Source organism: Martes martes (assembly GCF_963455335.1).
Source record: "Martes martes genome assembly, chromosome: 8".
In the NCBI taxonomy this organism is placed as follows: domain Eukaryota; kingdom Metazoa; phylum Chordata; class Mammalia; order Carnivora; family Mustelidae; genus Martes; species Martes martes.
The window spans coordinates 111,353,799-111,380,185 of record NC_137895.1 but is presented as its reverse complement, the minus strand read 5'-3'; the positions used below and the strand labels follow the sequence as shown (position 1 = coordinate 111,380,185).

Below are 26,387 nucleotides of genomic sequence, written 5' to 3'. Positions count from 1 at the left end.
AGCTGCACTGGTCTTCCAAGGGGCACAGCCCTAAAGACTGAGCCGTGGTCTCTGTGGCAGCACGTCCGAGGATCGGCAGGATTGCTAATCCAGGTGGCATTGACAGGGCAAGGGTGAAAACAGGGAGATAGGGAACATCGGGAGTTTCATGGAGGAAATCAAGACTGCGAACACACATGGCCTCACGACTATTAACAGCAGAAGATGAAAGGAAGAGCAGCTGTCGAGCAAGATCTGAGGTACAAGAAGGTACACAGTAAGGGGAAAAGAAGGTATAAAAACAGGAAAGGACTTAAGCATTTATAGGACTCAATAGCCCTCTTGAAAGAAGAGAGCAGGCATAGGGCTAACCTTTGTTCTCTTTTTTAAAAAATCATCACTAGTATTCAGGGTACTGTATAGATGGGTTTGAGGGTCAGGTATGGGGGAAGGGATATGGCAATTAGTAATTTCTAAATTAACAATAAAACTCCTGAGTCCTTAAGAATTGTTTTGAGAGAGAAAAGACCATAGATAGAGGATGCTAAAAAATCAAATAGGAACAAAAGTTAAAAGTCTGGCTCAAAAGATACTAACTTCCACACTTCCCAGCTAGCAACAGGGATCTCTCTTTTTTCCTAGCACACAATAGCAACGGCACGTCACGTGATAAACCGCTGGCCATCTTGGCTCTCGTCCGGGTCGTCACGGCAGCTCAACCCACTGGACGAGGCTAAGACGGTTCAGCTGGTTCAGCAGAGTGGGTAGGAATGTGGCCTTAGGGGTAGACCCGTGTTCAAAATCGCTGTGGTTCTGCCCCGGGGCCCCGGTGTGACCTTGGTCATCAGTAACCTCTGAACGTGTGTGTTCACTTTCTTTACCTGTAACAGCCGATTAGAAAGAGCACCCACCCTATAGGGTTATTATAAGGATTAAATGAGTCATTACCACAATGTTCTTAGCAGACGTCCATCAATATCAACACGCAATGAATGCTAAATGCTTGCCACAGTACCAGCAGAAGCACAATCCACGAGGGATGCTTTCTGTCCTTCGGGAAGTCCTCATGACCAGCATGTCACCCAACGAAATCAGAAATGGGCGCCGAGAGGTGGTAATAGATAACACGCTAAATTACTGGGAGAATAGACACAGAGAAGCCTTCATACAGACAGTAGGGATGTTATGTAGTTAGTTGGTATTGGTTCAGTTCATTTCAAAGTCCCTGTTCCTTTGTTTGGGTAGAGAATGTAAACTTGTTCTTTTATTCTTTTTTTATAAGGACTAAAAGTGTTACATAAACTAGAATGACAGTCTTTTTAACACAGGAGAGATGGATGTTATAATATACAATATGTAAATATTATACTAAAGGAGCAACTAAGGAGGTATGGCTATCTTTACCCCAAGATACAACTCATTTAAGAATCAGGACTATCCCAGGGGCACCTGGGTGGCTCAGTGGGTTAAAGCCTCTGCCTTCGGCTCAGGTCATGATCCCAGAGTCCTGGGATCGAGCTCCGCATCGGGCTCTCTGCTCATTGGAGAACCTGCTTCCCCCCCTCTCTGCCTGCCTCTCTGCCTACTTGTGATCTCTGTCAAATAAATAAATAAAATCTTAAAAAAAAAAAAAGAATCAGGACTATCTCAGGCCTCAGGAGGCTGGGCCCCAGGTACCCAGCTAAGTGTCCTCCCTTCAGGGTGGTAGAGAAAAGGGGAAAACTCCAGGGCGCCATCTATGGGTGGTGGCACCTGTAGAGGACCCAGGCTGTCAAGGCCGCGGGTGTGGTCTTCAGAAGGGAGGGGGCAGTTTCACCAGCTCCTCATCTGCTGCTTGGGGAAGCTTGTGAAGAGGAAAACAAGGGTTCCGACTTCTTTTAGGGACAGAATCTTGCACCATCTGCTGAGCCTGACATTTTAAGGCTTAGGAAGGCATTAACAGGGCAATTTCAACATTGACTCCTTGCTCGAATCTGTGACCCCTCGGCGATACGACCCAAAGCTTAAAGGTTGGGGCCTGCTTGGCATGAAGGATTTTAATTTGGAAATTGTATCTTTCTTTAAAAGTCTGACGTAATGAAGAATACTTAAATCATTTATGGCTACTAAGAGCAGAGAAAACAGTAACTTGAACAATAAACCAAAGGACATGATGTAGACCTATGGAGCGTGAAAAGGCCTGCTCTCTGGGGACTGTCTTGGTCAGTCACAGACACGCTTTGGAGTGACATCATCTTCCAAAGATGGGAGCACGCACCAGCACTGCCCCGGTATGACAGCTTGTCATAAACTGCAGAATTACTCCAGGTAGAAATTCTCACCTACACTGCCACTGCTTACTCTGGGAAGTTGATGTATTCATTCAGTCAACAAACACATCTGGGTCTGGATTTCAGCGCAGATCCTGAGACAAGGACTCAGGCCAGTGGTTTACTGGAATGACAGGGGAGTGCAGACATGATGGGGGCAGAGGGAGGAAAAGCAGCCCAAAAGGAGTGTTCTCAAGCCTGTTGCCACTGTGGCCAAGAGGAGCTCAATCCCGCAGGCAAACTCCAGGAGCAGGCAGAATGGGGCTGCACGGCCTCTCCCCGCGGCGTGTGCACAGAAATCTTTAGGGCTGTAAAGCTGCAGGTTCTGATGTCAGTGGGTCTGGAGAGGGGCCTAGGATTCTGCATGTCTGACAGGCTCCCAGGGCCTGCTGTGTTCCTGGTCTGAAGACCACACTTCCGGGACGAAGGGAGGAGACTTATTATGCCTGAGCATTCGAACCCTCTGGGCCGCACGGACAGGAGTCCTTTTAGGGGGGCTTTCTTGAGTCCTTGGCTGCCCACGGCTCTGAGGACAGGGAATCCCAAGGCAATTCTAGCAGTCCGCATGAGAAGCAGAGCTTCCTTCCACAGCCTGTGACGTCTCGGGCACCAAGGGGCAGATGGGCCGTGGGAAGCTGGAGGACCCACTGACTGCATACAGATGTCCTGACCTCTGGTACACTCACTGGGCCCTGATGACGCACCAGGCAAGGGCCAAGGTCAACGATCCCTGCCACTGTCAACCGAATGTTATGTCAAGTGTGATACATCCTATGTTAGGCCGTGGTGAGTGCGGAGGAGAAAAGCAGTGCCAAAAAGTGGGACAGGAAGGGTCACAGTGGGAGGGAGTGCTGTTTGGTGAGGCTGGAGAGTCGCCCCGAAAACCTGACTCTCACGAACCTGTGGGTATCTGAGAACAGATGATTCCAGGTAGAGACACGAGCCAGGACAAAGGCTCTAGTGGGCCTGGCAGGTGCGAGAGGAGAGGCCAGTGTAGCCAGAGTGAAGTTAGCAGAGGCAAGAGAAGGAAAGAGGTCAGAGGGGCTACGGATAGGAGGCAAGTCCCGGATGGTGGGGGGGGGGGAGGTGTCCCACAGGTGACCCTTGAACCTCTCCTCTGAATGCCTTGGAAGGCTTCTGGGGGTTGAGCAGAGGAGGGAAAGGACATGACTTCTAGCGCAGCGTTCAGAAGGTACTGAGTGGAGGTGAGGTGGGAACAGGAAGGGCGGTTGGAGGATTACTGCTGACATCCGGGAGGCGGAGGATGGAGGTACGGAAACATACCAGGGCTTTACAGAAATTAATAAACCAAGTGGGCCTTTGCTTTTGTACATCAATAAACTGGATGTGGAATGTAAGGAAAACGTAAGAGTCAAGGGTCACTTGAAGGTTTTGGACCTAACCAACTGAAAAACAAAAACAAAAAACGGAGTTGCCATTATCTCAGAAGGGAAGAAATAGGGGCCCCTGGGTGGCTCAGCGGGTTAAGCCTCTGCCTTCGGCTCAGGTCATGGTCCCAGGGTCCTGGGATCGAGCCCCGCATCGGGCTCCCTGCTCAGTGGGGAGTCTGCTCCTCCCCTAGCCCTGCCTCTCCCTGCTTGTGTGAGCGTGCGTGCTCTCTCTCAAATAAATAATTTGAAGAAGAAGAAGAAGGAAGCAAAAGAAGAAGAAGAAGGTAGAAGGAACAGGAAGAGGGAAGCAATATGAGGCACTGAGCTGGAAGCACGTTAAGTGTCGACATTCAAGTGAGCGTGGGAAGAGGACGGAGGGCCTACAAATCTAGAGTTCGAAGAATATGCCCAGGTGGGAGATGTGAATTTGGGAGTCATCTGCCTACGGGCTGTATTTAGAGTCCAGAGGCTGTTTCCTAAGAACAGAAAAACTCTGTGTTACTGAGAAGGGGAAAAGAGAAGAGCACTGAGGACTGAGCTGGTGGTGGGGGAGGGGGAGCTCCACTACCTGAAGGACAGAGCCTGGCACGGGACTGAAAAGGGAGATGGAACTGAGAGGCTAGAATGGAAGGCAGAGACCCCGGCGAGGGTGATCTCGAAGAAGCGCAATCGTCAACGTGCCAAGTGCTACGGGCCCACCCAGGCGAGCTGAGGGGGCAGGGAACACTGCCCCGTGAAGAGGTCCCTGGTCACCTGCATGGGAACAGGCTGTAGAGCCCAGGGGAATGAGGTGTCACCGAAGGCAGTTTCAGAGAGAACAGGAGAAGCGAAGAGGATGAATACTAATTTATCAAAGGGCGTGTTGGGATGCGCAGGAGAGAAAATGAGGTCGTAGTTGAAAGGGAAGGGAGGTTAAGACAGTCTAACCTAGAGGAAGTAACAGCACAGTGTAGGACAAAGGGAATGATCCAGTGGAGAAGGGCGTCCAGGCCTTACCTTAAATCTCATCCATGCTAAAACCAGAAAAGTAGAAAGGTTAACGGGAGACATGGTCATTTCACTAGGATATGAAATTTAATCCAATTTTAGTCTTTTGTCTCTAAATTGGCTATTATTAAACAGGTCAAAAGAAAACCATCCAACACTCAATTATGTAAGCGGTCACTTCGCCAGGGAATTCTTTAAAAGCCTATCTGCAAGAATCAATTACCTTTATGTAATAATTTGTGGCTTGATAAAAATATATTTAGGAATACCAGGTACTCGGATCCATTATATTTAATGTGAAAGATACAGAACCTCTAATGGTAACAAATAAAAACATTCAGAGAGAATATTCCCAATACATGTTGTGGTAAATGTCATTAGCCTGGCCTGTCTTTCAGGACATTTTTCAATGGTGTGATCGTATTTATTTACCCTGTGTTATTAGAGAATGAATAGTCACTAGCCTTCAATTTTCACATCAATTGCAGAAAAAAGATTCCATTTTCTACACCGTCTGGAATTGAAATTGACTTAGCATCTCAGAACTGTCAAAAATTTCTTTTACGAAAAGGTTTGCTTTACAGAGACTATAAAGTAGGTGTCATCCTTGACACGGGCATTCTATATTCATGCCGCAGGTCTCTGCAAAGGCAGCGTTAAGGAGCGTCAGGAAAGGTCTTAGAAAGGCCTCGCCGTCATGCTTTGTGCCTCCCCTGGCTTCCTCGCAGTCAGCTTCCGCGCTGTAGATGTCAGGGGCTCTCTATTTAAAACTGCTAACAAGAAAGAGAAGAATTCGAGAAGAATATGATATCAGCTACCCTCAAACTTGCCTTTGCTAACAGGTCAGCCTGACAATCTTCCTGCGTTAAAAACGGGAACCTCGTCTCCATTCGAATTAGAAGCAAACGTTAAGTCCTCGGTTGCACAGATCTGAAACTTATTCTGAGGGATCCTCCCCCGTACGTGTACTCACACAATGGGGCTGGTCTCTGTCCAGCTCACAAACGAGAAATCAGGTAAAATTACGCAAGATCTCTCAAGTCCTTTCTTTTCTGTTAGGAAGGACTGTGCCTGTCCTTCATACAGATGGGCAGACTTTCCCACAGATGTTATCTTAACCGCATTCCCTAAATCAGCAGCAGCTTAGAGTGAGTGCCATTTAATGTTACCAATGTGCAACCGGTCACATTCATCCACAGGGCAATTAGGCCTGAGCTATAAAAATCTACAAGTCCCGCTATTTCCGACATCAACAAATAAGCAGGCTTCTGGGAGCCTCCTTCCTGGGATCCAGGTCAGGGCTGTTGCCTGGCGGGGGCGGGCGGAGTTCCATCCTCACAGGTGCACAACCCAGCTCCGTGACACCCTTTATGAAATGGTTCTCTGTTTCATCATGTTTATTTTCAAGAGCGATACGATTCCAACATTCTCGGGGAATGAAGCTTACTAGATAGAGTCCTGCCGGCCATTCTGAAGACACACAGAAGGGAGAGGTGGTGAGTTAAGGCTTCTTCTAAGCAGAAAGCTGCCTCCTAAAGGAAGGACAGGCTGAGACCCACCCGCATATTCAGAGAGTAGTGATTACAACCCGTGGTCAGGCAGACTCTTTCCAGAAACCCTGTTACAAAAGGGTATGTGCTCTTAACTCCCTGTGGCCTCAGCAAACCTCAGAATTACTATTTGCTGGAGTGGCTCTACGTTTTCCCAGGAACGACCTGCTGGGTCAGCCACGCCCCCAAGCACAGATAGCTCTTTTCCTAGCCCCCATCTTTTGTCTGAGCCCTGTAACCTATGAAGGGATTCAACTTTGCTCAAAAGTACCTTGCAAACCGGCAGATTTGGTTATCAAGTAGTGGGTGACAGTCCCAATCCACAGGCCTCCCTGCCACCTGCCTGTGACCTCCGCCACCATGTCACACAAACCAAACGGGTACGTTACATCGTCTCGAAAGCAGATTCTAACATCGGACTGGTGTGTGCTGATGATTTCTGAATACGCCAGCAGCTAGACTATGGTTTTCCACTATGAAAAAGGGGCTAATAAAAATGATAGGAAAAAACACTTCTCTGCCTTTTCAAGCAGTAATTTAAACCCCCAAGCTCAAAATCAAGATGAAAAAGTTCCAAATTGATTAATATGGAAATTACCAAACCATCGAAACTGCTGATGTCGTAAACAAAATTCGTCAACAGCCACTAAGACTTCATTGAAAGTAAATTTATTGTTTGTTTTAAAAATCAACTGTGCAAATATGTGCTTCTCGAGACCTTTTTGAATCTGGTTTGTTGTTCATCTCTTCTCAGGCTTCAGTTTGGCAAGGCTAAATGAGAAACACGGTACAGACACACAGTTAGTAAGTACAGGTAAGGGAAGCAACAGTCATTCCTGTTTGTTATTCTCTCAAAGCCTAAAGAGTGTAATCTAAGCTACAACATTAAGTCTTAAAATCTGATCATGTTCACTGTGGTCTGAAAACTATCATATTCTAAAAGGGGAAAGATAGCAGTGTATCTGATTTCAACCAAACAAGGTTTCAAACTAAATTACCTATTTCCTCTTACAGAACTAAATAAAACAATGCTGCAGGGACCCACGTAATCATTTTAAGTGTAATTGGAGGATTCAATTTTAATGGTAATAATGCAACATTACTTTTGCTTTAGCTCTCCATAGTGATAGGTTCTCAGCTGTCACATATGGACAAAAGCACAAAATGAACCTGAAATGTGCACAGTGAGGTCACCTCTAAGAAACCTTCAGTTTGAGAGTGGATGCAATTCTACGACATTCGAAAGAGAACCATTCTAATCTTTTAGGCAAAGCAATATCAAATTGTACTTACTCCGGGGCCGAAAAGGAGGGCAACACGTAATTTTTTCAACACTTACTGTTGGAGAATATTGTCCTAATATAGGGTTTTATTATCGTATTGATTATTTCAATTTAAAGACAGACACCAGGCAAAAGCATGTTACTGAATAATGCTACTGCTTTCCTTCAAACATGAACGCATTTAAAACATTAAATAATAAATCTCTCTCCTTCTAAAGGGCAGACTTAGTTCCTTCCCTCTTTAGGGACAATTTCATATAACTGCAGAATTCTCAAAAATATTTTGGAGTATTAAATGTGAATAGGCAAGCATCTGAGAATCAAACATAAACAAAGACTCAAAATTCCAGACCCTCCCTCTGTTCTGCACTTTACACAAAGAATGATTACATTTACAAGTCATGTTTACCTATTTAGCAAGCGCACTCTGGTTTCTTAGCTACAAAGCCATTTTAATTAAGGCAATAGGAGTTCCTTATGTGCAAAAGAAGATGTAGTATATACAATGAGAAATTCATACAAACATGAAACACTTTACATTTGTTATTTGATTTCTTATAGATTTGAATTTGTGATTTAAAACTTGCATTAAGACAGCTTTTGCACTTCATATACTCCATACTTTATAAACAGAGGAGTGATTCATAGGACTCAACACATTCTTTCCTAGAGCTGTTTATCAATAATTAAATCATCTTTGTGACTACCATTCAATGTGTGAAATAGAAAACCATGTCCTCTGACTACACCAATAAATAAAAATACTTATGCAAGGTGCCATGGTTTCCTCTGGTGCCCTTTTAAAAACAGGGTCCGTATGTTTGGCCCTCTTCAAACTGAACCCCAAATCACAGACAATCTATAGGGGTAGGAAGAGAGTGTATGTGTTTGCGGGGAGCTGTGGAGGGAGATGGTGGGACGGAGAGCTTGTGAGCCTGTTTTTAAAGGAAAACTTATTATTACCTCCTTGAGTGACTAAATAGAAAAAGCTCATGTGCCCAGAAAGCTAGACCAATATCTAATGCCCCTAACCCTTAGCTTTATCTTTCTGTTACCTGAAACAAAACACAGAAACAAAATCATAAAAACACACGCACAAATGCACACGCTTGCACACAGACACACACACATCCTTGGTTTGTACTTCAGGTCTCCACTGGGCAGCCTCATTCGAACTTCCTTACAAACTGATCTAAGAAATGTATATGCACATACACATTTTGATTAAGCTATTTAAAAGCAACACTGCTAAGGAAATCACATGCTCTTCTCCACAAGAGCACAAAAAGAAAGGAAGAGACTAATTTTAAAATCGGACTATATTCCCTACATTATTTAAAAAAAAAAGAAAACATAAAAGAAGCAACCTGAGACTGTATTGGTTTCAAACAGTGAGATTCAGAATGAGAGGTAGTTACGAAATGTTTTGAAAAATCTAACAACACCTTAATAAGAGTCTTCTCCAATACGAAGAACATAAAATAATGGTGTGAAGGAAGGATTAAGAGCCAAGAGTCAATCAGACAAAACCCATATTTTATGTTTAATAAATTATTCTCAGATCATTTTCAAGGAGAAGTGTCTGGCAAGCTTCAACCATTTCCCAAAGGGCTGAGCCAGGGGTCTGCACCTAGATGGAAGACAGCCACACTCAAGAAAACTAGACAAGATACCGAGACTCTGCTTAAGAGAGATTTACATTCTTCACTTGGTGGCGTGTTGTTCTCCTAGGGGAAGCAGCTCTGTTCTGTGGAACTCAGACACTTCCATGGTCTAAGCTCTCCTAACACGGCTCATACTCATCCAGCAGCACATGTTTGAAAGGTAGAGCTAGCGAGAGCTGTGTTTGCCCACCCTCGTAATGTGTCCATGTGTGCTGATGAGAGAGGGGTAAATAACCTCCAAAGCAGAGATTGTGGTAAAATATGATAAAATAATCAGGAACTGGTAAATTTTGAGCACTGTTTTTGATTTTATAAAACGGACTTGATTTTTATAATGGCCGTGTTTAACAATCATTGGGCTACATGTCTAAACATGGAGCAACCCGCTCTCAGAAGCCAGCGTGGGCTAATTCTAGCAAACCACCGATGCTATGTTCCCGAAAAAGAGTGAATGTTGGTTATTTTCTTTAATAGCTATTCTCAAACACTGGGAGAATACAAGCTAATTTTTTAGGGGGGAAAAAAAAACCTTTGGCCCTTACACCTAAACATGGAAGTCAGTTTTCAAAAACACGCAGGCCTTTGAAATTAGAATTTTCACAAAGCTGGCTTTCACTAAAGGGTGCAGGTATAATCTATAGATAATCTGTCTAGAGAAAACACCATATGGTATTTTACAGAACTTTTAGCAACAAGGTGCTTGCCGGGTTACAATTCGGGATCCCCCTGAAACATACACGTTCCCATGGACCCCATACTGTCCACTCTTCTGACCCCCAAAGGAACAACTCTACCATAAAGCCTCTCTTATTCTGGAGCTGTAAATTACAGAAACAAAATTTATAAGGAAATAATTTATAACATATTTTATAAAAAACACACCATGAGAAGGAGAGAGCACTGTATCTGTCAGATAAATGTTGGCCAACGAAGGAGGAAAACTAACAGCCCATTGGCTTTCAGTGTGACTCCAGGAGGGCACCTGGACACAAGACGGTACTACTGGCTGAATGTGTTAAGTCTAGGGAAGATATCCTCCCATCTCGTATTCTCTAATTTAAAGAAGACAGCAGCACACAGTCCTTAAATTTTAATTGATGGGCAAGGGCCTTACGTCATCTGTAACCAAGTGCCAGGTTATGTGCTGCCCATCTACATAGACAGAGAGAAAAGCCCCTGGCTAACACAGAAACTGAAATAAAGTGGCTGTGAGAGCAGTTTCATCCCATAGGTGTTCCTGGACACAGCATATGATGAAGAAAGGCGATCCGACTGAAAAAGCATTCGGGAGTATATAAACAAGAGAAACTCTAATGTCAAACTAGGAAAATCCCAAATGCTCTAAAGCATCAGAGATGGAAATCCCTTCATATTTAAATGAAAGCTAATGCCGCTAATAGACCAGGCTTTGTTTTATCTAGGTCTATAGTATACTTCTTCTGTGCACTCGACTTAATCAGACATGTACAGAGCGCATCTGTTGCATTGTGCGGCCTGTAGGCTGGGCCCCGAGTCCTCAACTTTGCAGGCCTGACATATCTTTAACTCTCTGAGTTACTGAGGTCAACCTGAGGATCATAAATCAAGAAATTCCATGAAAATAAAAACTCTTGTTCATATTTTGCAATTAAAAAAAAGTTAAAAGGAAGGGATTCCTAATACAGGTAACTACAGTTTGAACAGTCAAGTGACTATGCTGTATGTTTTCAATTTGAAACCATGATCTTGATATGTTTAGGGGTTTAATTTATGGAACAATCAAGAAATCTTTATATTTAACATTAAATGTCTGAATATTATAAATCACCTAAGATGAACATTTATGGGAGAGTTTCAGTGCAACTTCTGAACAACTTGTCACTTTTACTGTGGAGCAATGATTTGTAAAAAACGATATGCTAAGTAATACCGGAGTATAATTTAGGGACACAAAAACAACTGTCAGGAAACAGCCAGAGACTACATCTAATGAAATCTTTACAGACTGAAGTAATAAGTATTAAATTAATCAACACAGCTTAATTGAAGCTCTATTTGTAACATTTTTATTAGACTTGTTATTAATGAACCTTTAAATGCTACCACTAACTTGAGCTCTATGTTAAATTTAAATAATGAACCATTGTTCACACACACAAAAGAACAAACACCGCTTTAATAGCCCTTTGTCTCCACGGGGCTTTTACTCTATGCACAGCTAACATGAAGACGTGTCCTTCCTTCCTCTCACCGTTATTTACATGGTTGGCAAGAAAACATCTTTAAGGCTGCTACGACGGTCTGAAATGACTCAAGTGAAATCCTTGAGAAATTACAAGTGCAACGGCGAAGACTGAAAATTAGAAAACATTTCTGGTTGAACTCAAAGATGGTGTTTTCAAGTCTGTGCTCCTGGAATTCTGGATTAAGTATGTCTAGGGATGATCTGCTCTGGGTGGGTAAAGACTTACCTGAACATGTCTCCCAAGCCCTTCAGCATTCCCTTCTTGGCTTTCATTTTGTCCTTCTCCTTGTCTCGGTCTTTCTTCTTGTCTTTGCCAGCTTTATCCTTTCTCCTATCCATCTTATCGCCTTTCTCTTGGTTTCCATTCATGTGTCTCTCCAGAGAATGTGAAGGCTGATCACTGGCTGTGGATACAGACTCCCTCCCTGATCTTGAACTTTCTTCTGTGTCTTCTTCCACTTGGAAGGAAACAAACAAAAACAGGTGAGGAACACAATGAACCAAAAGAACAAAGTGAAAGAGGCTAAAATATCCACATGCGGATTTTGCTTTCCTACTTTTCTACTGCTTCTACTGTTTTCCTATTTTCTAATGTCGTTTGACCCTGCTATCAATGTGGATTGCAATGTTAATTTAGTTTTTGTTTTTTTAAGTTTTTCCTTTTTTAGTAATCTTTACACCCAACCTGGGGCTTGAACTCACGACCCCGAGATCAAGAGTCCCATGCTCCTCCGACTGAGCCTGCCAGGTGCCCCTGTGCTATTTACTTTTGAGGAGAATGAGAACTGAACATGTGGTGTGGATGACTACTAAGCACATGAGTATTCCTACGTGAAGATCATGTACCAACAGTAAGAGACAAGCAGCTTTCTGGCCAGATGTTGATTCCTTCACTAGGGTAATATCCTCTTTGATACAGCTATGCATGGCTGGTGGGGATTAGTAGGCACTTATCACATAGCGTGGATCCCTAAGGCTCCTGTGTACTATATTTGCAAAATGCAAAGAAAACAAGCAGCCCTTCCTCTGGTGCTTCCTTTCCTCACAGGTAAGGATAACGTAGATCTACTCTGGCCCCTCAGTAAGCACACCAACACCAGCACAAGGACTTCTTTCTTCAGGCTCCCAAATATGTCCATTTGTGATTTCTGCAAACAGAAGACTGGATCTTCACAGTCTCTGTTACTTTTCCTCATACTGTCATTGCATAAAGCCAACATCATAAGCAAATGCTACTGTATCTTCTAATCCTAAATAATTCTGCATGTCCATCTACAGCATGACAATGAAACAAAGATGGATAAAACCATGAAAATGTGTAAATCAATAACCTCACACTCCTTTGAAGTCTGCAGATAAAAGATCTACTTAGTGATAACAATATCCTATTCTTTGAACCAACACTCAGCAAGCATATGGTCCAAGGGCACTTCAATACCTCAAACTTTTTGATTTGAAAGAATGACAAGTAACTAGAGTAGGTTTCCACCTACCAAAAGAATTGGAACAATTTCTATCTTAAGTAAGAAACAATACATGTACATATTAAGAGCCACTCTCATAAATCTTTTTCGAGATTGGTTGCCTAAGATTTTCTTCCAAATAGAGTAAGAATTATTGGGGCTTCAGATTTTCCCTTGACTTCTGAGGTCATTTTATTCTCCTGCATCAACAAATAAAGTAGGAATCAATGTTTTTGAACTTCTTCTAACACAGAACCAAATAGAACAGTTAAGCCTCTTCCCAATATTTCACAAAGAACTGACCTCTAAGTCAAGTTAATATATCTTCAAGTGAAAGTCAGTCTTGCCTCTCCACCACCAAGGGACACTTGAGTTAGTAACACACAATATCAAAGTATAATAAGACCAGTTAAAACAATCTCAGTATCTTAGTGTTCTGCTAGTAAACCTTCCCAAATCTGAGGAAAAGATATCAGTAATGGTATGACCACTCCAAAGTAATACAGTTTTAAAAAAATGCCAGCTACTTAGCATGATACCAAAATAAAGTGTACAATTCCTTTTGTTGACACATTTCGTTAAAAACATGAGCCAATGTATTTCTCACGCCAACAGGTCATGCCTTCATACAGCTCAAGAATAAAAGCACCACCGTTTCTAAATCTGGAAGGTATTTCAGAGTTCATTCAGACCAACATCTCCCATTTCTTGCTGAGGAAACAGAAAAGTTTGAAGGCAGCACACTCCCAGGCTAGGACTCTTTCTAGAATTATGTCCCATATGATTGTACTTCAGCAAGACCTTCATGCATTTCTTTCATCAACTCTGTTTGTGATTGCTCAATTCCATGCTTCACACAACACACACTGAGGTAATCTATCACCCAGTCATTACACAATCTGCCCAGAAGATAATTCCAGCAGTCAGCACTGTATTTCAGAAACCTACTGTCAATCCTATGTATTCATTTAATGCCGTGACTTGTGGCTCATGTTGATGAAATCACTCAAGAAGCCAGATCAAAAATGTACATGAAACTCTAGGACTGGCTAGCAACCAGTGACTTTAATGACTTAGAAAGGTGCGACCAGTGACTTAAATGCCTTTGGAAAGGTCTGCCTCCCTCTGCACCAGCTTATCTAACTGTGAACCACTTTCCTGCTCCAAAGGACACAGTAGATTTTAAAATTTTGCTTTTTTTCCTCTCTTTTTTTTGTGGTCTACATGGAGCAGTGAAAGAATATCCTGGTCAGGAGTGCCTGGGTGGCCTGGGTTAAGCCTCTGCCTTCGGTTCAGGTCATGGTCCCAGGGTCCTGGGATCAAGCCCCGCATCGGGCTCTCTGCTCAGCGGGGAGCCTGCTTCCTCCTCTCTCTCTGCCTACTTGTGATCTCTCTCTCTCTCTCTCTCTCTGATAAATAAATAAATAAATAATCTTAAAAAAAAAAAAAAAAAAAAAAGAATATCCTGGTCAACTAGCCCAAAGACGTGCAAGTATAATGTAGCCTTTTTATACGTGAGTCTCCCAGGAGAATATAAATATCACTTTAGCAGGTCTGAAGCGCCTTGTCTGACCCTGTAAACATGCTGGTTCTCCACCTGGTCACCAACTGCTGTCTCAACCCTCTGGGGAACAGGTGTGGTCTCAACTTTGAGATAATCATGCAAATAGTTACATAGCAATCAGAGGTTCTCAAGAACTGTAAAACCTAGGTCTATTGGTCCACTCAAGATAGCTAAATGGATGCTAGTCAATCTTCTAAAATCCCCAACATGCAAGCCTCCCTTTACCTATCCTTCCATAACTCTTGGTACAAACTTTTATTACTGCACTCCCCATGGGGTATGACTACATGTCTGCCTCCCATTCTCTAAACTTCTTCTAAAATGAGGACTGCCAGGCAGACGCAGACAGCAGAGGAAGGACTGTGGCTAAGCCTGACGCATGACTTTATCCCAACCAAACAAACTCTCCTCCAGTCTCGGGTATCCCCATTCCTCGAGGTTCAGAACAATACCTACTCTCCTCTAACCGAGTGTGACAAAACTAGCCACACCCCAACTACAACATCGGGAAGGCTCATTGTACTTGGTTTCGCTCCCTCATCAGTTGCTGGTACCTTTTCATGTGATTATTGTTAGTGCTACACGTGTTGTCTAATGGATTTTAGAGCCCTCTCCAATATCTGAAACTATAAACAAAAAAATGAGCTCAATAAATGTAAGTGACTTAGTCTTCCACAGCAACCATTATCATAAATCATGAATGGAAGTATCAGTAGCAGTTCTGCTAGTTTTCTGCCTAATAGTTTTGGCAGAAGTACAAGGGGCATATGTCTGCTCCTGGCTCGGTAACAGAATAAAGGCAGCGCCTTCACAACTGACTATATGCTGAAGTCAGATTTGTTGCCAGTTCTTTTCATGCTCACAATAATTTTCTGGTGTATGTAATACAACTTATTTTCTAAATTGGGTGAAACAGAGAAAATTAGTATTAAATTATTTATTAACTTTGGGTTTTGTAACCTCATTTTATAAAATCAAAAATCCTAGCTCCGTTTCCTGCCCCAAGCAAGTGGACTGTTTTAAAATGATACTTGCACGTTTGAGAATTCTTTATGCTTATTCGGAACATTCTAATTTAGATAATACATTATCACAGAAACTCTTCTGGGGGTGTACTGATTTAAGTAATCCCTTTGAATGCCAACTAATTAAAAATATTTAGCAATATGTGGCTTCATATGTACAAACATAAGATGTTCTTTTAGAGTACTATATACTTCGAATTCTAAAAACATTTGATAGAAAAAAAAAAGTAAGGATCTCTCACTTGACCCTGTCCCCATGCAGAATTATGGTGCTTATCAAAAGCTTAAATAAATGGGCTACAGATGTATAACTGTTTTAAATATGTATATTCAAGGTCACTGATAATACTAGTCAGATTATTTTTTAAAGTTTTACAACCAATCTTTGTACACTTAAAACCACCTTTATAATAAGGTACATAAAATACTTTTATTCCCTCAAACTTAAAAAAAATACAAAAAAATTCACATAAACAATTTTTCAAGAAAGAAAAGTACTGGCAATATATTAGCAGTAAATGGTTTGATCAATTGTGTTCCCACCATAAAATACAATCCAAGAACTAATCATAAACTTACACTTAGATGATCTATTTCAATGCTATGTTTTACATTTTTTCTCCTTAATTCTGCTCATCTTGACACATTATTTGATTTCCTGTTTCAGATAGCCTACACAAAGAAAGATGATTACCTCCTTCCAAACAAATAGAAATTTCTATTTTTGACTAACACTTCTGCCTATTTTAACCTGCTCTATGCACTGAACTTTCCCACACGATTACCTAGGAAGGCAGATACTTTTAAGTTTCTCTTTCTGAAGAAGGTTTAATGTGAAGCTGCTCATTTCTCTTTAATGCAGCACCATCATTCTGCAATTAAAACATACCTAATTACCATGTTTTCAACAGATGCAAATGCAGCTCAATTAAAATTCTAGTCCATGCTACAAATTAAGCTACTTAATTCTGCAAGGTATCATGTTAGGACTGGGTCACCAAGAAGTTCAGAAAAGATTGGGCACTTATATGTTAATGATTATGGAGGAAATGACGTTAGGTTTCAACAGAAAAAGTTCTGCAGCTCCTGACATAAACAAATACTTCTATCTAGTTATCACAAACATTTTCCAATCAAAAATTGACTCTAAACCACATGGACCTGAGAGTATTTTCTTCCCCATTGTTACTGTTGATACTGTTAATGATTTCTGTTGGTTGCTTATCCACAATCCATTTTCCCCTTTCTTCTTAATGGGACTCTGACCGTGTTCAGGAATGCAATCTAGCTCCAACAGGTTAATTCAGCATTAGACCAACCTATGGGTGCCTGCCCCTTGATTTACTATTTCCAATGTTACTAGTCTGAGAACGGTCCCGTCAACCTGCATAGAAACACTCCATGCTTGGGGAGATAGCTCCCTCCCTCCCTTCTGTTGGATATGGACAAGAAAGCAGAAGGCCTCTGAGGTCTGTGATTACCCTCTGGATAAGCTGAATTGTGGATAATGGAGCTGAGAGGGCAGGAAGATGGGGGATCTTTGGTAACCCTCATGGGCTATGAACCCAGTGGTCTCTGAAGCTGCCCAACTCCAGAGCTCAGCTACATAAGACAGCGCATTTCCTTACGGTTCTAGCTGCTCTGAGTTGGATTTTCTATTAAATGCAGCTGAAAACTTCCTAATAGGTACATTGTGTAAATCAAACTTTAGAGTAGCTGTGAAAGATACTATCTATCCTAAGTGTCAGAGTTAGCAGTTAAATGTAATTCTGGGTAGTGGTGACAACTTTGCTAGAATTAAATGATTTGTTCAGACTGGCTACTAGAGTTAAATGAATTGTTCAGTAGGTATAAACAGGGAAACACAAAATGAGAATGGCAATATTACTTCTTAATCACCAGTAAACAAGTCCTTTCCTTTGAGGGCACAGCTCAAAGAAGCATCATTATTTCTCGAGTGAATGACAGAATGAACAAACAGTCAATCACATGGAAAACCATCCTTTACTGTTCCCTATTTATGAAGGACTACCCTAGGTATCAGAAATACCTAATGAGGGAACCACATATTCTTGAGTAATTTACAATTTATTTTAAAAGACAAAGAATTAAATGGAGTAATTGTATAGAGGATGACTAAGTCTTTGGAATTTATCTTCTTAAAACTTAAAATGAGTAAGTTCAAACGAGACATGAGTAATTGGAAAATTTCACTAGACTTAGCAAATCCACTGACCCCTACCAATGTCTACTGATTAATCTAAGGTTAAAAAAATAAAAAAAGTGATAAAAATTAATGAAGACTAGACTCCCGGGCACTGCAAAGTCCCATGCAGGATTCAAGAACTTTGGGGATATAAATATTCTTTTTGTTTCTTATTTTAGTAGAATATTTTGACTTTGAAAAGGAAGAAAGATGTGGAAAATGAACAGCTAGTGATACAGATGGTGTCGAATAACAGGATCTGCTTTTCTGGACTCTGACTTTTAACATTAGAATGATGAGCTCTTGGCAATGGAAAATTTAGCTTTTTCAAAATGCTAAAAAAAAAAAAAAAAAAAATTACAAAGCTGCCACCAAACGTGAAACATGAAGAATTAAGAAGCTTTCGCCCTAAAATGTGAGGTGAGAATAATAACTGATATGATGAAGAACCAACAGTCTGACTATGAAAAGAAAGATAGGAAGATTTCATGTGACATTTGCCACGTGCTATCACAGAAGCGGTTTCAGCAACTGGAGAACAGGTCAAGTAGATGATTCCAAAAATACTCTAAAGTACATTTAGTTCATTTAAAAAAACCAACAACAATAACTGTTTATGTTGAAGAGTAGACAAAAACAATTAAGATCACTCTTCCAAAGAACTGAAGACTTATCACCAAAACTCATTTTTCATTTCTACTTTATATTCTAGCATCGCTCCAAATTAAACAGGTAAAATGCTCCTGAAGATGCTGGTAGAAGGTCATCTCCGTTATCCTTCCCTTCCCAAGAGAATGCTACAGAACAAGTACAATGAGGGTCATACCCTCAATTTTCTGAACCCTTGCATTTTAACTTTCGGCATCTAATTGATTTTTATATTCAAATGATGGTCTACAATGGATATTACTTCCTGTCCGTGGGGATGATGTAGTGAAGCTGAAAGTGTTCCTTTCAACAGACAGAATGGATTGGTTACACAACCAAAATGGTGGCACTCATCACTCTACTGTTGGAACTTCACTAAAAATTTTACTTTTAATCATGGAATGAGCTTGGTATTGAATCTATGCTCTAATACTGCACAGAATATGATTTATAGTGTCAAGGAAAGAGATTCCAGGTCACTGTTCTGACTCTTTTAAGTGAAAAAAATACAAAAACAAAAATAAATAACAACACAACCATGTGCAAATTTGATAAAGTAGTGAATGGCTAGCAATGCTCTATTTTGCTATTTATTGAGAAATCAAAATCACTATCCCCCAAAAGCCAGTGTTCTAAACTATCAAGCCAGTCCATACTGGGGACTCCACAAAATCTTCTTGATGTTAAAAAAAAAAAAATGCTTTATACTATAAAGTCTCAGATACATTCTATATAATCAGTTAAGTCTTGAGAAAGTCAAGGGAAGACTAGAGTACATGGGAAGAAGTTTCCTAAAGAAGGCAGATAGTCTAATGTACCATGAGAGGGTAGGGTTGAGGGGGAGGAAGAAGATACAGCTCATGGAGATTACATGCTCCAGGCAAGAATGAGCTGGGAGGCTTGAAAGACTCTGAGAATAAGAACGTGATTACAGAGAGAGACAACAGGATCAGTTAGGAGATCCTAACAATAATTTTAGATATTAAATAATGAGGATTTGGGCTAGATTGAACAGAAGGAGTGAAATTAGTAGATTTCATGGGGAAAAATTAAGAAAGCTTGGTAATGGAGTGATTACACAGTACGATGATGATTCAAAGTTTCAGAGCCTGGAAGTGCTAATGAGAAAAATCACATCATCATCATCCATCTTTATGTGTGAGATGCTAAGCATGTAAACGCAGTTTCTTCCTTTTCTTTGGCACTGCCAAGCATCATTACTCAACCTGGATTATCACATTACTAACATATAACTGATTTTCTTGCCACCGGTACTGCTCACTTACCATGACATCCCTGATAACCATCCTCTGTCCTACCACCCCAGCAATCACACTCTTACTCAAAATTCTTCAATGGTTCTTTATGGCCCTTTGTATAAAACAGAAATAATTTAAACAAGGTTGTCTGTGATTTGTCTTCTACTTTCATCTTAAACCGTATTCCTCATTACGCTGTCACCTACACTACACACATCAACCTTAATCAATCTATGGCAACCCAGAGAAGGTACACACTCTTTCTGATGCACATGCTGCCTACAAACCCAGGTGAAGACCACTGGGGCAACACCACTCATCTCCACTCATACCTCTTCTGGGGAGCCTTTTCCTCGCTACCTCCCCTTCTGCTCTAAGTCCACAGAGGCTAAGTGGGTACCCTGACCTTAGGTGCCATGATAACCCATGCACTACAATGGCCCTTAACCACATTGCTTCTTAAGGATCGGTTTATTCAGTGGGTTGAACCACCCCATGGCCCCCAGGAACTTACAGCGTAAATATCAGATTTTAGGAGCCACGACTCATGAACACACACTCACATACTTTAAAGTAGTTTTAGTGTAGGGGCTTTCCCATTTGGAAGTTTAGTATTCTAGAAAAATTACAGGACTATGAATCAGAAAGTATGCGTTCAGCATGATTCAGTTTTTCCCAACTGTGCTCTTGGTCAACTATTTAAATACTTCTTTCTTATCAAAAAGTGGTTAAAATGAGGATTCTATAATTCAAACACTTCAGATGTGACTTTTCATTGTACTTTTAGCTTACTTAAGTTAATATTCACCCACAAAAAGAAGTGGGACGAACACCTCGGGCTACTTCACACGCTTACACCCATATTGCATGGAGAAACTTCCTAAAATTAATCAAAGCTCCTTTTCTTAAACTGCAGGTGATATTTAAGTATTCAAATTGGCTTAAAAGCACAGGACAGGCTATTCCTACAATTCTGGAACAAAAATTTCTATAGCTCAACATCCAATTATCGATATTAATCAACTACATAAAAGTACTTTCAAAGTACTTTTCAAAGTACTTTTGACTTTGAAACCCATGTCCTGAATTGTCACAGCAGATTTTCTATAATCTAATGGGTTTTGCTTAGATAAAATTAGACTTAGTTTGCATATTTTGCTGGAATACATAGTGCTGAAGTGCCTACGAGTGTGCAGAATGCCGACCATAGAAAATTTGAGCTAGCAACTGCAATATGTTGTTTTGTAACTAATAAACAAAAAAATTACCCAGGGATCTCTCATATGAGCTGACTTACTACTATTAATTTACCTTTTTCAAATCTCACAGGGTTAACCTAAGTTATGTATATTTTATAGAGCTATGTCTTTTCTTATACCCTGATAAGAGACTACAAGAAAAGTGGGCAAGCCACTCAAAAGCAAGTTGTCTCTGTTTTCAAGGCCCACAGTTTTCACATCTAAAACTGTAAACTAGATCTATCTTAAAATCCATAGGTACAATTAATAAGAGTGTATTTGGTTTCATTATGTTTCACCTCCTGACCCCAACAAAAAGCAGTTTCTGTATCGATAGGAAGACTTACAATTTGGCAACTTCAAACAGAAAAATAAATAAATAAATAAATGGGACCATATATTTTTCAAGAAGAAAACAAAGCAATGTTGTTGCACATAGCAACAGAAACTGATTTATTCTGGGAGAGGTAGAAGCCACGTGCTGAGAGCCAGGCAGGGTATGTAATTTGCATAGAAGAGAGAGCAGATTGTGGATGCCCTGACCTGTCAAGCCCAGGTAGGGCCTCGGAGATAATGGGTCCCAGAATACAAAGCTCCATCTTGATCCAGACAGACACACACAACATGGAGAGGCCAGATGGATTAAATGAGAGACAAAAACGCTGGCTTCTGCCATCTCCACAGGAAGAACCTAAGTGTTACAGAAGATGACAGATACCAGATACCACATGGAGCCCGCCCCGGTCTCTTGGCCCCCATTGTTGTGCCCATGCCATGATTTCGACACCGCAGAGAAGAGGCAAGCCTGTTCGGAGCCACGAAATACAGTCACCAGGGAGATGCTCGGCCCGACTGACAAGAGCAATCAAGCGAGCCTACGCCTCAGCATCTTACTTGCAGGGCTCAGGCGGGAGGAGGAAACAGGGACAGGAGCAGCACGGGGGGCTGTCTGTCCGGGTCCCCCGCCTCGGCTCACGGCTTCACGGCCTCCTGATGACATCCCGCCCTCTGTGCCCACACGTCTGGGGTGCACTGGTGGGGGAACAAAAGGACTGTCTGCTAGGACAGTGCTCCCCGCTTCAGAGCCACGTTCAACAGCGAAAGGGCATTTTCCCCGCCACCGGCGGCTGTGAGGGCATCAGGCCACAGCACAAGAAAGCACGGTCTGCCGGAGACCCCCAGGGCACAGACAGGGGCAGGAGAGAGATGCGCTCGCCACAAGGGACAGCGCCCTGGGAGGAGGGGATGTGGAGCACAACCAGAAACAAGCATGCGGGAGCTGGGAAGCCACGGTGACAGCACATGTGTGGACCAGGCCGTGAGAATCCAGAAGCCAGACTCTGAAAAGGACGCTGTTTAGGAAACCAAAGGAAGAGTGGAATGAGCTGGACCTTCCTCGTTGCCGGAGCCACAGAACACCTTTTTGTATCTAGTCCTACGTGAAGGGGACAGTCTAATGCTCACCAGCAGTAGCCCTGGGCCGGAGGGTCATTTTTTTTTAAATTTTTTTTTTAAGACTTTGCTTAGGTACCAGAGGTCTGGTGCGTGCAGGTTCCGCGTGGAGTACAAAGAGGGATGGCAACATGACACCACCATCCCCTTCTTCCCGCAGAGTGAATGTGTCTGTCCCACTTCTCTCTTGCAGAGACGCAGAGGGACTAGTTAAGCAGGAGCTCACTCATTGATACAATGAATATTCACCGAATCCCGTGATCGGCCTGGCCCCATGCTTGGTTAGGCAGGACTAAACCAGACATGGTGGTGTTTCCTTTCGTGGGCTCTACAGAAGGTCAGAGAGCGTCGCAGGCAGGACTGAGGCAGGTAAGTGAACAGGTACACAGAATCATGGAATGGCAAAACTACAGAGGACCTCAGAAACTATCTAAACCAGAGCTTTTCACGAATTTTCTAAAGAGCTGCAAACTATCCTTTACTAAAATTAAAATTTACAGACAACCACAATGTATTAAAAGTAACTTTAAAAAAAAAAAACCCTCAAGGGCCAAGGCAACAGAGGGGTGACAGCAGAGTCCTGGCCACTCAGCCTTCCCCTGACTTCTGGACTCTTCCCAAACCCCTGAGGCTCCCCTCCTGACCAGAGGTCACAGTACACAACTTTGAGAATCAATGACCTAGTTGTTCCAATCTTCAGTTCCACAACAAGAAACTTAAAGCTCAAGGGTTTTAGGTAGCTTGACCAGAATCCCAAACTCATCAGAAGGATGTGGACTAGGACGTGAGTGGCCCGAATCCCAGCTCAGTGCCCACTCCACTCCACTAATGCCACCTCAACAACCCGGATTGCAGAAGTCTGAAATGTACATTATCTGTTTTTTTCTCTCTCTCTCTTTTTTCTTTTGTATCCTGAGTTCAACAGACTGCTCTGGGAGGAAAAAAAAAAAAAAAAGATAAAATCAGGCCTTTTGGACAACACAGCGCTCTGTGGCTACAGATGCACATGTCACAGGTCTTTCCCCATATCTCGTCCAGAATGTCCCCTTTGGTTTACAAAATGTAACTTGTCTATTTGCTTTGTCTTTGTCTCAATGGCAGCTGAATGAAAAAGTTTTAACATAATGTACTTAAACCAGTTATTTCAAATTATAAAAGGAAACTAAGTTGACATAGGGACAAATTTAGTTGTCTATCCACATGGCTGAGAAACTCTGAAAGCTGTCCCTATCAGAATTAAACACGTGCCTTGTACTGATATATATTCCATCCCCTGATGCATTTGAAATGAGTCTTATAGATGAGAAAATTACATTTTATGAGTGAATTTAAATAACATTTTAACCAGAACAAGAAAAAAATTCAAAAGCATCATAAACTGTAGAAGCTTAAAAAAGAACTAAGAGCGAGGGGCCAAAGTACCATACGTCTCATTAAATACAGACCCAGGACAGGCAGAAGCATGATGCTACCACAGTAGGGCTGCATGAGAGATACTGGTTAGGCTGGAGAGGAACCACTGATAGAGTGGGAAAAAACTCAAAGAAGGCTGAAAGCGCGTATGACTCAGGATCTTGGAGCCCAGACTTGGCAGCAAAAATAGGAAATATGTTCTTCATCTGGCAAGAAGAGGTTGCATACATTTAAAATCACTGGCTGGATAGAATGAAAAGGCTCCATCCAGCTTTAGATGGAGAAGGAGGTGAAGAGGCAGGAAGGCAGGGGTGGGGCAGAGCAGTGCCCTCCCAAAGTTTCACTTGCACGCTACGTGACGACAGTGGTATTCACCTTCCCAAAACCAGTGTATGTGCAACAGGCAAAAACTGTATGATTTTGCTTTCAGTCCCCACAGAATGTGATTTTTATCTAAAGCTTTTCTTCCCCACTGCAATTTTCCTTAGGTATTTGTGACAGGAGCGGTTCACCCAAAAGTTAAATTGCAAGTAAATTACAATCCACTTCAATTATCTCTGGTCTCTGCCTGGCCTTTGAGCAGTAGTGTCTCTAACAACAGTTAGATGCATAGAGTAATATTTGAACTTCCGAGTTCAATATAATTATAAAAGTATAAAGCAGTAATTATGAACAACAGAAGCTAATCAACAGTTTTTACCATTAGGACTCTTAAATCCTTTTTCTTTTAAGTAAATATACTAAGGTTGTTTTCTGATTTTTAAAACCAATGGAATGGTTATTTTTATGCCATGAATGTTTAACTATAAAGATAGTTCTCTGTAACATCTGAACATATTTATAAATAATACTTTTTTCTCAATATTCTATGGAAAACATATTGCTCACCCATAATAAGCTTTGACTTTCAATAATCTTAGCTTAAAATATTTTGCAATTTTGAAATACACACATCTACAAATATGCTAGCTCAGATCAAGGAAAGCAAGAGTAATTCATAAAAATAAAACTACAGCTTCAAAAGCATAGATTATTACATATATTCACTGGAGATATAGCATTATAGCGGCAGTTTTCAAACACTTTGGTCTCAGGATAACTTTAAATTCCTAAAAATTATTAAGGACTCAAAATAATTTTTTACATGGATTATCTCTACCATTATTTACTGAATTGAAACTGAGAAGACCTAAAAATATCAATTACTTTATAAAAAACAAAATTTATATTAACAAAAATTGTTTTTATAAAATGATAATTGTTTTTTCAAAAAACAATGAGTGCAAACAATGGCACTGTTTTACATTTTAGCAATCTCTTTACTATCTGGCTGAAAATACAGATTCTTCTATCTGTTCTGCTTTCAATCTACTGCAGTATCAGATGACTTGCTGTCTCTAGAAAACCCAACTGTGTACTCGTGAGAAAACAAGGGTACAAAGATAATAAATGACATCTTATTATTATGAAAAGTTTGGACCTCACTGATCCCTCTGAAGGATAACGGGAACCCCTAGGGTTCCCTGGAGCATACTTTAAGAACTGCTACTCTAACAAGCTGTCTGTAATTGCTATTCTTTCAGACATTATAAACTTACACGTCTCCATGCCTTCATCATCATCATCTACTGCAGGTTTATCATAAGACTTGTCGATGGCAGCCCTGAAGCTCTCATTGCATCCCCTTCCTCTGATTATCCGCGGCCGTGGGCGGTGGAAAGGAATATCCCCATTCAAAGTCACTTCAGCAACCGCTGTCTGCAGACTCTCTAATGAGCTTGACTTCTTCAGACCCAGGGAAGGGCCTACATCTCTGCTGGGGGAGCCTTGGAGATTTACAAAAACGAAATGTTAGTTAGAATTAGTGGTGAAAATTATATACCAGAATATCTACGGACTGTGGAAAACATCAGGGACATAAATTATTCACTCACTGAGTTCTGAAGTGTGGATGGAAATGTTATAAAAATAAAGTAATAGTAACTAATTTTAATTTTTTCCAAATATATTTTAAATTTAGTCTACTTTTCATTAGTCTCCATTTTTAGCCCAAGAGAGCTAAAATCATTTGCTGGTCAAATCATTTGCTCCAAGTATGTAAATAACCTAAAAGAGCTAGAATAATCCAGAAGCTCACCTGAAAAGTAGGGATGACGAGAAGGCTAGGATAAACAACCAAACGTAAGCTTTGTAACTTAACTGAAATCATTTACTGACAGCTCAAAATTATTTACAGCAGAATTTAAACTTTCATCTCAATGAGTTCTCTTCATTACACTGCGGCTTCACACAGCTCAGTCAGTAAAACGAGCACAAAAGACTACTCGTCACCCAGTCAATTAGGGCACCCTGGCACCAGGCAGAAACCTGATTCTGGGAAATATTAACGTTCTCAGGAAAGAGCAATGCAAGATTTGAATAGAAACAAATTACATAAGGGCTCTCACTAGGGAGCCATAAAGGAGGAGAGACTCAGGAGCGGAACATGAGGACGTGTGTCTCCAGGCTCGGGAGTAATAATAGCTTCTCGAGGAACAAGTGAGGAACAGGAGGAAGAAAACTTAACAATTAATGAAGAAAATTTCAGTAGGATGGCAGGGGAGAAATGGGAGAATGAACGATGGGGCTGTTTCTGGAGGATATAGGGCAGGGGGCCCGGAGAGAGTACCAGTAGCACCAAGCTTTAGAAGGCAATCAAGATGGATTTCTTTGAGCAAGGCAGACAGCCTCAT

At 41.5% G+C, this 26,387-nt stretch overlaps 1 protein-coding gene across 29 annotated transcripts in view; it reads right to left on the bottom strand.

Moving 5' to 3' along the window:
• Positions 1 to 26,387, bottom strand: part of PARD3 (par-3 family cell polarity regulator) — a 655,030-nt gene that overhangs the window by 189,584 nt on the left and 439,059 nt on the right. For 19 of the 29 annotated variants that reach the window (XM_080812103.1, XM_080812093.1, XM_080812097.1 and 16 more), the window contains 2 exons: positions 25,254 to 25,481; positions 11,614 to 11,845 (listed from right to left, as the gene is read on the bottom strand). In XM_080812103.1, coding sequence (XP_080668229.1) covers positions 11,614 to 11,845; positions 25,254 to 25,481 — 460 coding nt within the window. Of the gene's footprint in view, positions 1 to 6,865; positions 6,988 to 11,613; positions 11,846 to 25,253; positions 25,482 to 26,387 lie in introns of those variants that run through there. The other 10 variants (XM_080812105.1, XM_080812106.1, XM_080812109.1 and 7 more) reach the window with 1 other exon arrangement.